Source organism: Bubalus bubalis, chromosome 3 (assembly GCF_019923935.1).
Source record: "Bubalus bubalis isolate 160015118507 breed Murrah chromosome 3, NDDB_SH_1, whole genome shotgun sequence".
NCBI lineage: Eukaryota > Metazoa > Chordata > Mammalia > Artiodactyla > Bovidae > Bubalus > Bubalus bubalis.
This window is the reverse complement of record NC_059159.1, coordinates 9,253,555-9,266,144: the sequence shown is the minus strand read 5'-3', so window position 1 is coordinate 9,266,144 and position 12,590 is coordinate 9,253,555. Positions and strand designations below refer to the sequence as shown.

Below are 12,590 nucleotides of genomic sequence, written 5' to 3'. Positions count from 1 at the left end.
CTTATCTTGTGGGAGTCTGTGCTTGTACCCAGGCCTGTCCAGGCGTGAGCAGGTATGGCTGTGCCCCCGGGGCCTGCAGCCTGCATTCTTCTGCCTCCAATTTCTCCCTCTTTCTTCAAGGCTGTCTTCCTGGCCAGGCCCAGCCCTGTGGCCTCCCCCAGTGATGGGCTCTGGATGGAACAGACTGCAGGGCTTCAGTGCTGAGTGCAGGGCGCCCTCTGCTGGCGCAGCCCCTCGTAGCAGGGATGGACCACACTGCAGCTTCCGGGGCTGCCCTGCTGGGGGGCTGTGGGGAGGTGGGGAGGTGGGGGGAAGAGTACAGGGGACAGATATGGAATGTGTGGTGGCGGATGATGAAGTGATGCTTTCAGTGGTTACTGGGCGGAGGGCAAATTTAGGGAGGGACTGAGGTGGGTCACGGAGAAGGCAATGGCACCCCACTCCAGTACTCTTGCCTGGAAAACCCCATGGATGGAGGAGCCTGGTGGGCCGCAGTCCATGCGGTTGCTAAGAGTTGGACAAGACTCAGCGACTTCACTTTCACTTTTCACTTTCCTGCACTGGAGAAGGCAATGGCAACCCACTCGTGTTCTTGCCTGGAGAATCCCAGGGACGGGGGAGCCTCGTGGGCTGCCGTCTATGGGGTCGCACAGAGTCGGACACGACTGAAGCCAACTTAGCAGCAGCAGCAGCAGAGGTGGGTCATAGCTTTTCTTCCAAGGAGCAAGCGTCTTTTCATTTCATTCGGAAGAAAAGCTATGACCAACCTAGATAGCATATTAAAAAGCAGTCATTACTTTGCCAAACAAAGGTCCATCTATTCAAAGCTATGGTTTTTCCAGTAGTCCTGTATGGATGTGAGTTGGGCTATAAAGAAAGCTGGGTGCCGAAGAATTGACGCTTTTGAACTGTGGTGTTGGAGAAGACTCTTGAGAGTCCCTTGGACTGCAAGGAGATCCAACCAGTCCATCCTAAAGGAAATCAGTCCTGAATATTCATTGGAAGGACTGATGCTGAAGCCGAAACTCCAATACTCTATCCACCTGATGCGAAGAACTGACTCATTGGAAAAGTCCCTGATGCTGGGAAAGATTGAAGGTGGGAGGAGAAGGGGACGACAGAAGATGAGATGGTTGGATGGCATCACCGACTCGATGGACATGTGTTTGAGTAAACTCTGGGAGTTGGTGATGGACAGGGAGGCCTGGAGTGCAGTCCATGTGGTCGCAACGAGTCGGACACAACTGTTCAGACGTGAACATGTTGGACAGTTCAGTGACTGAACTGAAATAAGGTGGGTCATTTGCTAATGAGCTGAGGAGAGAGGAGCCTTTGGCAGGTGGAAGGGCAGCCAGTGTCCAGGCCTGTGGCAGAGTGAGGTGACCCCAGTCCTGGCAGGCAGAGCTTGAGGAACCTGTGGGATGCCGTGGGCCCGAGGGTGCGGGGAGGAGGGGACAGAGCTGTCACTGACCAGGGCCCGCTGTCCGCAGGAGCTGGGGGAGCAGCCCTGTGGGAAAGGATGGGAGAGCGGCAATAGGCCCTCAATCCTCATCTCCATGGGGAACCTGGGGGAGCAAAGCCTGGCTTGGGGGGCGCAGGCGGGCCATGGAGACGCCTCTGCCATCTGCCACACTCCCAGCTGGGCCCATGCTAACCCCAGATGGTCCCTGTTTTGAGGACTGTCCCACGTCTAGGGGGCGCTCCTGCGTTTGGCAGACATGCGGGACAGACGCCACCTGACTTTCTCGGGAACCCGACATCAGGACTCTTGCTTGTGTCTAGTACCAGGCAGGTGATGCTTGGGGACCTCTGCGAGGAGCTGGCAGCGGCTCTTGCCTGCAGTTCCGGGCATGAGCACCGCTGGGTGGGTGAAGTCGGGTGGGGAGACTTGACCTGGGCTCTCAGGGCCAGCACTCCCAGATGCCCACCTCCGCGTGAAGAGCACTTTTGGATGGATGGATGGACAACATAAACTGACCACGTCCAGTCTGAGCTGGTGCGGCCAGTTATGACTGGCTGGGCTCACTTTGCCTGCCTTGCAACGACTATGAGGTCAGGACAAGCTGCGGCTGACAAACGGGCCAGAAGCCTGCGGGCGTTTCTGCAGGCTCCGTGTGTGAGGCAGGTGGTGTCCCTGGCCACTGAGCGCTAACCGAGGTGTTGCTGTGAAGGCATTCTGCAGGCGCCCAGCACCCAGTCAGCTGACTTTAAGGAGATTGTCCCCCGCGATGTGTGTGGGCCTTGTCCAATCAGTTGAAGGACCTCAAGATCAAGGCCAAGGTTTTCCAGAGAAGAGATTCTTCCCAGGGCTGTGGCACCCAGCTGCCTGGCCAGCGGGGTTCAAATTCCAGAGTCACTAGCTCCGCCCCGCCCCCCAGTCAGTTCTCTTTCCAGGCATGTCCGTCGCCCATCACAGTGGCTTCTGATACACACGTGGCCTTGAGCCTCCGGCTGTAATATTCCGTGATGGAGCCCGAGGGGCCCTGACCCAGCAAGGCTGTGGAGTCAGAGGGTCCTGGGTTTGATGGTCATCAGCTCATGGCCTTGGGCACATTCCGTAACCTCTCCCAGTCCCTGTTCCTCACCTTTTGGGGTTGTTGGAACAATGGACACAGTTCCACGTGGTGCTTAGCACCATGCCTGGCACGTAACAGTTTTGCTTTAAAAAAAAAAAAAAAAAGAAAGAGAAAAGCGTAAACTGCCGAATGAGACCCACTGGGCTCTTGCAAGTGGCTGAATTCCAATGGGTGGGAGGCTGACAGTCTCAGCCTACCAAGAGGCTCCCTCGGATACCACCTCTGCCTTGGCCACTCAGTGGAATCAACCGGGGAGATTTAAAGACCCTGATGCCTGTACACTCGACCAGAGACTCTGGTGGAATGGCTTTACGATGTGCCCTGGGTTCTGGGATTTTAAGAAATTTCTGGATAATTCTGACATGCAGTCAGGACGGAGAACCAGTATCTGAAATGTCACTTAAGCCCGAAGCTTCTGTGCACTTCGGGGGTGTGTTTGGAAACAAGCTTCAGGATTTCACGGTGACTGGGGAGCCAGGCTCCTGGGTCATACCTGCAGTGCGGGACTGCTGTTCAGGGGTGTTTTCCCAGGTGGTGTGGTAAGAAACTGCCTGCCGATGCAGGAGGTGTGGGTTTGATCCCTGGGTTGGGAAGATTCCCCTGGAGAAGGCCACGGACAGAGGAGCCTGGCAGGTTACAGTCCATGGGGGTGCAGAGTCCTACACGACTGAGCTCACCACTCACACAGGCGAAGCCGGTCGGCAGCACTTCTGCTGGGAGAGCTGATGTGTAGACGCTAGTAAGTTAACTGCATGTTTCCATCACGACTCCTATGTGACGTCTTCTTGTTCCACCCCATGTGCTCTATTCTTGCAAATAATCTTGAAACACCTTGCTGTTGCAGTGAACACACACTCAGCTCCTCAGGTCTTGTGGCTTATGTCCTTAGAATCAGGGCTGGCCAAGGTGGCTCCTTCCCAACCCTTTCTCCCCATTCAGAAGTCCTTTCTCCACACACCAGGCTTCTCCCCGCTGAGCATCCTGCCGTCTTTGCCTTCTCCCACAGTGTTGACAGAATGAGTTTAAAAAAAAAAACAGTACAGTTCTGAGCCTCCAATTTTTCTCGATTCCAGACACCAAGTCTCCTTTTCATCTGTGGGTAGCAGGACCCGGCCCTGCTCCAGGCAGGAGGCGGTCACTTAGCTTCCTCTGTGCTCCCACCTGTCCTGTTTTCCCTGGGCTTGGGAGGAAAGAGCCACCTCCTCCAGGAAGTCTGCCTCACCTTCGGCTGTCCTGGTGGCACTGAGCTTGTTCTCTAGTGAGGTGCTGGGATGGTTTGCTCCCTTCTGGTGACTCTGGGCTCACAGGGGACCAGGTGAACACCCGGGGAAGGGCTGGCTCGAGCTCCTGGTGGAGTCGTGGCCTCCAGTTTTACACAAGTTCAGGATGTCGTGTGTGTTCTGATCGTCCGTGTTCTGAGCTTCACTCTTCCTTTAGCCCTTCTTCTCCTGATGCTGGTCCTCCCGTGCTCTCTTCCTGGGTCTTCTAGAGAGGCCGGTCAGAGCCAGGAGCTTGCCGTCTTGACCTCCGGAGCCAACCTGGGTCCTGTCTTCTCGGTAAAATGTGGCCGAGGCCCCTAGGAGTGTAAGAGAGAGAGACACTCGCTCCATTGGTCTCTGAGCAGAAGTCACAAAGGACGTTTAGGCTGGTCTTCAAGAGGATATCTTCACAATCTCGATGAGACGGCAGAACTGGCGCTGAACTTGTGGTCGTGGCAGGCGATCCTGGGGTGGGCCAGGGAGCCAGTGCCGAGTGCTCGGGCTCCTGACTACGGCCTGGAGCCCGTGGGTACAGCTGCTGCTGTACCCAGTGCCGCCACCTCAGCAATCCTGGTACAAGATGATATGCAGTCATCTAAGGCTGGGGCTTCCCTGGAGGGCCAGGGGTTAATACTTCCCCTTCAGTGCAGGGGCTGCGGGTTCGATCCCTGGGTGGGGAACTAAGATCCCACGTGTCTCTCGGTCAGGAAACCAAAACATAGAACAGAAGCAATATTGTAAGTCAATAAAGACTTTAAAAATGGTCTGCATCCCCCCCCCCCCCCCCCCCTCCAAAAAACCTTATGGCTACTTTACTGAAACAAAAGAACATCTCAGTTCAGGCACTCAGTCGTGTCTGACTCTTTGTGACCCCGTGAACCGCAGCACACCAGGCCTCCCTGTCCATCACCAGCTCCCAGAGTCTACCCAAACCCATGTCCATTGAGTCCGTGATGCCATCCAACCATCTCATCCTTCGTCGTCCCCTTCTCCTCCTGCCCTCAGTCTTTCTCAGCATCGGGGTCTTTTCCAATGAGTCAGCTCTTCTACGACCAACAAAAAACCTTCACTAAAGACCTTCACTACTCTTTTCTCTCTGAATATTTATTTTTTTAAAACAATATTTATTTTTAGCTGTGCTGAATTTTCATTGCTGCGAGGGCTTTTCTCTAGCTGTGGCGAGCAGGGGCTGCTCTCTCGTTGCAGTGCTCAGGCTTCTAACCGCGGTGGCTTCCCCTGTTGCGGAGCACGGGCCCGCGGGCTTCAGCAGCTGTGGTGTCTGCTCTCAGTAGCTGTGGCCCACGGGTGTAGCTGCTCCTCGGCATGTGGAATCTTCCTGGATCAGGGATCAAACCCATGTCTCCTGCGTTGGCAGCTGGATTCTTAACCACTGAGCCACCAGGGAAGCCTTCTTTGGATATTTCTGACACCCAAACTGGGCCATGGGTTGAGCGCGAGCAGCAGTCCTACGCTGCGGCCGCAAGCCACAGCTGCCCCAGATGGTACTGGTTCCTGGACGGAGCAGGTGGGTCCAGGCGGGTGGCTGGCGGGGAGCCCCTAGGCGCTACTGTATTTCGATGACTCGTAATAAGATTTTGGTGTTGAATGCAACATCCCAAAACAAATGGTAAAATCCTAGGTCAGGCAACTGAAACATGGAGCGTACCTACTTACGTACGTAAACTTTAGAGGACAGCATAAAAAGGCACAGGGCATTTCTTACACACAGTGGGACAGCTCTCTCTCCCAAAACATACAAAGTGAATATAGATGACATTCCTCTTTGAAAAATAAAAATAAAAAACGCATTTATTCGAACAGCCAAGAAAAAAAGAATTGCCATTTATTAAGATTCAACAAAGCATTGTACTTTTGAAAGCAACTTTCGGTGCATTTTCTTCAACAATCACATTCTATGAGGAAAAACATTAAAAGCCACAAACTTGTCTTTTAATCTCAGAGTTACAGACGTCTTTAATTCGAAATAAAAGGTCAAAAAACAAAAAAAACAAAACCCCAACAAATCCCACCCCAACAACAACAAAAAAACGAAAACGGAGAGATTCTTTACTTCCATCCCCAATTTAAAAATATCAGTTTTCTACAACTTGATGCTAAATGCAGCATGGGAAGCTGTATGTCTAGGTGCACACGGGCACGCACGCACGCACGTATATTTGGTGTACATGTGTGGGGACGTGTACATCAAATATACCGAGCGCATGTAATGGCAAATGAGATGCGCTTACTCTGAGGAAGGTCTGTTTAGCTAAATACACTACTGAACTTGAGAAAAAAGTCTCGAACCAGTTTGTGCATAGTTCATGATCCTCTATAAAACCAGCTTTTGTTGATCTGCAATTTTGCAGGAACTTTTTTTTTTCTTTTCGTTTTTTGTCTTTTTTTTAAATTGTTTTTTGCTTTTTTGTTTTGTTTTGATAAAACCATTAAAAAGCTAATTAAAAAAAAATGTAATGCACAAGTTTCCTGATCAAGCAGGCAGGGAGCACATGTTCATATATATTTTTTTTTTTAAACATACTTGAGGGTATGTTACTCCATTGTCTCTTTCTTGCAAAACAAAACATTGATCATTTTTTTTTTTAAACATAAAGCAATTTTTAATATATAAAGCACTCTTCGAACATCTATTTCCTTTGAGTCCATTATTTGGTACATACGTAACTGCTACACGTTAGAGATTAGGTATCTTTCTTCTTTGTGGTTTTTTTTTTCCTCTTTTTTCTTATTTTTTTTTCCTTTATTTTGTATTATTATTTTTTTTAATAACATCTTCAGTGCTAGGAGTTGGGTGACGAAACACATGAAATGGTGTGGAGCTGTCCCTCGGGAACCCTGGTTTTCCTGAGCGCGCGTCCGCGTGTGCAAGACAGTGACCACAGCTCGTCGCCTCGACGAAGGGGACCGTCGGCGAGTCCACGGCGACGGCCGGAGGGGAAAGCAACACTGTTCCATCCCAGAGCTCTGAAGCAGCGGATCTGCGTTCTGAAAATAGGTTTCTTTACGACAGAAGTCTTTTTTTTTTTTTTTTTCTTTTTTTCTTTAAATTCCTTTTTAAAATTTTTTATTTTTAAAGTCTGAAGGAGAAAAAAAAAAAAAAGTCTGTAAACAGGTGGGAGCCCTCACCACTGGCTCCGACGAAAGCAGTCACAACCCACGCCCAAGTGCTTGTCTCCGCTCCTCTCGAGGAACCATCCATCCTCTGCAAGGATCTATGGCCACAGTTCAGCGAGTTTTTTTTTTTTTTTTTCCTTTTTTCTCTTTAACTTTATATTCCAAATGGAAAAATGGTGCAATACTCTGGTAATAATTTTCTTGCATTAGTCCACGATAAAAAGCTGCTAAAGGTAGGTATACATATTATTTCTCCAGAGATATACACTGTAATTTTTTTAAACGCAATTAACAGAGTCCTTGAGTAAACATTTACACATGAATTGTCACCGGCCCTGTCCTGTGAATTTTCTTGAACATATAGGATTAGCTAGAGGAAGGGCAGGGACACTCAGTGCAAAGTTAGAAGCTAATAATAAACAACAAACATTTGACCAATGCGCCAAAAAAAAAAAAAAAAAAAAAAAGCACATACTGAATAAAAGGGAAAACCCACAGTTACACCCCTCACACACTTAACACATGAACACAGAAAGCGCGCAGGCACACACGCACACGCACACACACGCTTGTTTCAACACACACACACACACACACACACACACACACACACATAGGCTGTCAACTTAGAAATGTTTCCTAGAGCCTGTTTCTGCGTACTGATGTCAAACTGGAAGTGTAGAATTAGAAAGTGTTCACATTTCATTATTGGCCTGCTGGATTCAAGTATTTGCATGTTTGATATGTCTTTTTTTTTAACTTTTAAAAAATATTTTTTTTGGGGGATTAAAAAAAAATGACATGAAAAAGTAATGAAACAAGGGTAATGTGCATAGGCGGACCTGTGGGGACAGAGAGCAGAGCACAGACCGCTCCTTCTGCGCGGCTCCCAGTCGGGGCCGCCGACCGCGTCCCGGTGGCGGACGCCAGCTCCCCCTGATTACGGGACCGCCTCTGGTAATGTGCATAATCGTCACAGGCTCGTTTTTAAATAGGCTTTCTCGTCTCCCTCCCTCCCTCCCCACCCCTCCCTCCCTTGATAAAATAACCCTTTCCAGCCCACAATCTGAAAAGTGCCCTTCATGATAGAACTATTCTAAGCAGCTTTTATACTTAAAAAAAAAAAAAAATCAAAATGACAACACACCGTACAAACGTAAGACGACACCAAATAAAAAGCTGTGAGAAGCATCCTGTCGTGACACGTGACGCTGCCCTGGCGCAGCCGCACTGTCTCGGGGACAGTTCGCAAGGCCTGCGTGTGGCCAAGGCTCGTCTTCAGTACTGGACAGAGGTACTCGAAAGGGCTGCCGGGCGGCTCCGGTCGGCGGGGTCCTCAGCAACACCCGGGCTGGAAAGGGTCAGCGTGTCCTCCTGCAGCTGGTGACCGCGGCACCCGCGGGGCCCCCCGGGGCTAGATGGACTCCCCACTGAGAAGGTCGCCAGGGAGCAGCGTGTTCAGCGGGGTGGGGCTTCCGATGACCCTGCCGTCGTCACTGCTGGGGGGGCCCCACAGGCTGCTCGAGTACTGGGGGACCCCGCCCCACAGCAGGTCGCTGCTCCCTTTGCCGGCCAGCCCCGGGGCATTCCAGTGGCCAGCGTCACTCCGCACCAGGCCGTGGGCGCTGCCCGAGGTGCCCAGCCGCGTCTGGCTGGTCCCTGGGCTGGGCTGCCAGCTGGAGGTGGGTGGCAGGGCTTGGCCTTGGGCTAAGAAACGGTTCACTTCTTCTTCGCCAGCGAACTCGGCCAAGATGGTAGTGTTTCCCAGAACACACCTGGAAGGGCAGGGCGGCAACGGAAATAAGGGTTGGTGTTTTTGAGAAGATAACACAAACTCAACAAATCCTTAGCTACACTAACCAAGAAAAAAAAAGAGGACACAAAATCAGAAACGAAAGGGAGGCAGCATAACTGACAGCACAGAAATACAAACAGACATCTGAACCCCTTGTTTAACCACAGCAGTATTTATAAATAGTCAAGATATGGCAACAAGCTAGTAGTCAACCAAGAAAATGTGAGGGGTGTGTGTGTGTGCATACACAAACACACACACAGACACACACACAGACACACACACAGACACACACACAATGGACTACTGTTCAGGCACAAGAAAGAAGGAAATCCTTCAACAAAACAGATTAATCCTGAGGACCTTATGCTAAGTGAGGTAAGTCAAAGATCAGATAAATACTGCACGATATATTTTATTTGGAACCCCAAAAAAGCCAAACTTGTGGAAACATTTGGGAGTAGAATGGTGGTTTCCAGGAGCTGTGGGTGGGGAGATGGCAGAGGCTGGTAAAGGGTACAGACATCCGGTTAGATGACTAAGTTCTGGGGAGGGAAGGTGCAGCCTGGTGACCACAGTTAAAAGTTCTGTATCATTTATGTCAAAGCTGCTGATAGAGCAAATCTTCAATGTTTTCACCACAAATAGGAAGTAATAATTACGTGCCCTGGTGTGCTGTTAGCTCACATGGTGGTGAGCATTTGGCAGTTACAGAAGCGTGCAGGACAACAGGCACTATGCCTCTGAACTGACACACCGCTGCTGTGCGTCAGTCATATCTCAAAACAAAACAAAAACTCAAAAAAAGCCACAAACACAGAAAGCAGAACGGGGGGCCATGTGAGCAGAGCAGCTGTGAGTTTTCCCATGCCCTCCTTGTTGGCTTTCCCGTGCTGTTGTTTTTTTAAAACAGGAAAAGGACAGCTGGAGGCTTCATGTCACAGGCCACCCAGAAACAGTCCAGCAGTTCATGCTCTACTATAGCTGTTTCCAAGGCCAGAGTACGGGCTTTTTCCCCCTGCTTTAGATTTCTAGCAGCTGTGTGGTGGTGGTATCGAGAGCACATTCTTAAGGACGTGCATGCATGGACCACTGAAGGTGGGCATCGTTTAGGGTCAGTGCAGTTCATCGTGGGCTGAAAACAGGCATGACTGATTTCTGGGGCCCACACCTCAAGTGACACTGCTGAGAAGGCCTACTCACGACATCTGATTGCAAGTCCTGTAATCAGGGGAGAGGAGTCAGCTGCAGGGAACACTACTAGGCCCAGGAGTGGGCACTGCCATGTCGCATGCCTGGGGACATCCATGGAGAGAAGCTTCTTTCACCCCTGGGTCTCTCCTGGGGACCCACTCCCTCCAGGATAGGAGGGAGGGGGGAAAGCCTTGGCACTTTGGCAGCAGAGGCAACCGATATGTCACAAGACACCTCTCATGGGGTGAATTGCGTCCCTTCAAATTCATATGTTGAAACCCTGAGACCTCATTGTGCCTGTGTTTGGAGAGAGTCTTTAAAGAGAGAATTGAAGTAAGATGTGCTTTTTGTAAAGAATCCACCTGTCAATACAGGAGACTCAAGAGATGCGGGTTCCATCTCTGGGTCAGGAAGAGCCCTGGAGTAGGAAATGGCAGCCCATTCCAGTATCCTTGCCTGGAGAATCCCACGGACAGAGGAGCCTAGAGGACTATCGTCCATGGGGATGCTAAGAGTCGGGCACGACTGAGCAACTGAGCACACATGTGTGAGGTCATGAGGGTGGCCCTAATTCACTTGGACCACTGTCCCTAGAAGGAGAGGACGTCAGGACACACTCAGATGGAGCAATGTGAAGACACAGCAGAAGGCAGCTGTGTGTAAGCCGAGCAGAGGCCCTGGGGGGAGGTGACCCTGCCCACACTCTGCCGGACTTCCAGCCTCCAGACCGTGAGCCAGTGGACAACAGCGCCCGGGGAGCCTGCTGCACCTCGGAGGCCCCAGGACCCTCCCGAGGCCCAGGCCAAGCACTGCGGGCCGCAGCCGGGCGGCGCAGGGCAGGGGAGGGGAGGGACGCACATGTGCAGGGACTTCTGGGCCTTGGCGGCCTCCTCCTTGGAGCTGTAGCGGACCACGGCGTTGCCCTGCGTCAGGTTCAGGTGGAACGTGATGAGGGGCCCGTGCTGCAGGCACAGCGTCCGCAGGGTGGAGCCGTCGATCTGAGTGAGTAAGAGGGAGGGCGGTCATCACTCTGCATTTCAAAGACGAGCTTTATGAAACCTGGGTCCACAGTACCCCGGGACGATGTCTGTCTTAAGAGGGCTTTGTATACTGACTGCGATATTAACCTTGTGCACCTTGTCATTCCCCATGTAATTTACAGTCTTGGATATTTCCCTCTGGTTCGTGAGCTGGGCTGTCAGGAGGAGAAAAACCTGCTACAGCTCTGCCCCTCTCCTCACCAGAGCACTTCACCCTGAGCCTTGCGGTCCCAAACCCCGGGATGAGCACAGGCCACATCGTCCTGGAGCGGGTGCAGGTGAGGGTGAGTTGCTCTGTTTATCAGGGTGCACTCTTCAAGCCTCAGAGGGGTGAAAAGGCAACAGTTCAACAGGACACAGTTAAATGACCACCGCTGCCCGCACTGCCTTTGGACCGAGCGAGGCCTTGGGTTATGGACAAGGCCCTCGGGCCTGCATACCCCCACCAGCTGCCTGTACCTGGGGTGTGAGGTTGCGGAGAACGAGCCAGCTGCTTGTCCTTCCTGAGGCGTCGGTACTCCAGGCGGAACCTGCGCCCAGGGGGGAAGCCGGTCACCAAGGCTGCGCCGAGTCAGACCGCTCTCCCCAGCGCCCCAGGCCCCCGCACGCGGCTCGCAAAAAGCCTGCGCTCCCAGCCTTGTCACCCCTGGAAACCAACCCAGACTCGGGGTCCCTGCAGACCCGCAGGGGCAGGTGTGGCGGCAGAGACTCGAGAATTGCCGGAAGTCTTGGTCTCCTCCTCTGCCCCTTGCCCCTCTCAACTTTAGAATCAATGCTCTCAACCCACTTGCTGGCAAAACACGCAGACTCGCAGGCTGGCTTCACTCTCAGTGGTGTCAATTCCCTGTGCACCCCCTCATCCCCGCAGTTCAGAGGGGCCCGAGGAAGCCCCCTGGGACAGGGCGGTGTGCTCACACTGGGCGTGGAGTCCCTCATGCTGGGTGAACGGGCCTCTCTGAGGGCTCAGTGTGGCCCCTCAGTGTGTGCTGAGACCTCTGGGACCTCCTGGCTCAGAGCAAAGCTGTGTATGCTAACACCCAGGGCTGATGCTGAAACACGGGCAGCAGAGCCTGGGCCTGGACAATCCCTGAGAGTCTAGGTACCCCAGCCCCCCTCAGCCCTCTGGGGGTCCTTCTGAAGAAGCTGCAGGACAATATGGTAGGCACCTACCTTCCCTAAGGGGAAAGTGGGTTAGGCACGGACACTCCCACCCCTCACCCATCTGGATGCGAGAATGGACGCGTACCCGAGGAGTAAGAGCTGGTCCAGCCGAGGGGACTGGCTCCCCAGGCAGAGGAAGGCTTGGGGTTGGTTAGCCCTGGCGGGGGCCTTGTGGGTGCAGTAGTGTTTCTGGGCACCTTCCACAGTTCGTGAGACAGAGAGGCTTGCGTGTGGGAGGCAGAGCCAGAGGACCACGTCGATTTGATGTCTGACAGCTTACCTAGAAAGGCGGAGAAACGGAGCATGGGTATTCTTGAGACTGAGAAGTCACAAAGCGTCTGGGGACTCATGCCAGGAGAACTCTGGCTCCAGCAGACTGCAGGACCCGAGGGAAGCACCCCATCAAGCCCCCCAACTTGAGGACCGCAGG

At 52.4% G+C, this 12,590-nt stretch overlaps 1 protein-coding gene across 8 annotated transcripts in view; it reads right to left on the bottom strand.

Moving 5' to 3' along the window:
• Positions 1-5,655: 5,655 nt before the first annotated feature.
• The window catches only part of TNRC6C (trinucleotide repeat containing adaptor 6C), a 76,469-nt gene continuing 69,534 nt past the window's right edge, over positions 5,656-12,590 (bottom strand). For 6 of the 8 annotated variants that reach the window (XM_006064086.4, XM_025279588.3, XM_006064087.4 and 3 more), the window contains 4 exons: positions 12,246-12,440; positions 11,459-11,529; positions 10,818-10,957; positions 5,656-8,745 (listed from right to left, as the gene is read on the bottom strand). In XM_006064086.4, coding sequence (XP_006064148.4) covers positions 8,385-8,745; positions 10,818-10,957; positions 11,459-11,529; positions 12,246-12,440 — 767 coding nt within the window. In that variant the 3' untranslated portion in view covers positions 5,656-8,384. The remainder of the gene's footprint in view (positions 8,746-10,817; positions 10,958-11,458; positions 11,530-12,245; positions 12,441-12,590) is intronic. The other 2 variants (XR_006549315.2, XM_025279590.3) reach the window with 2 other exon arrangements.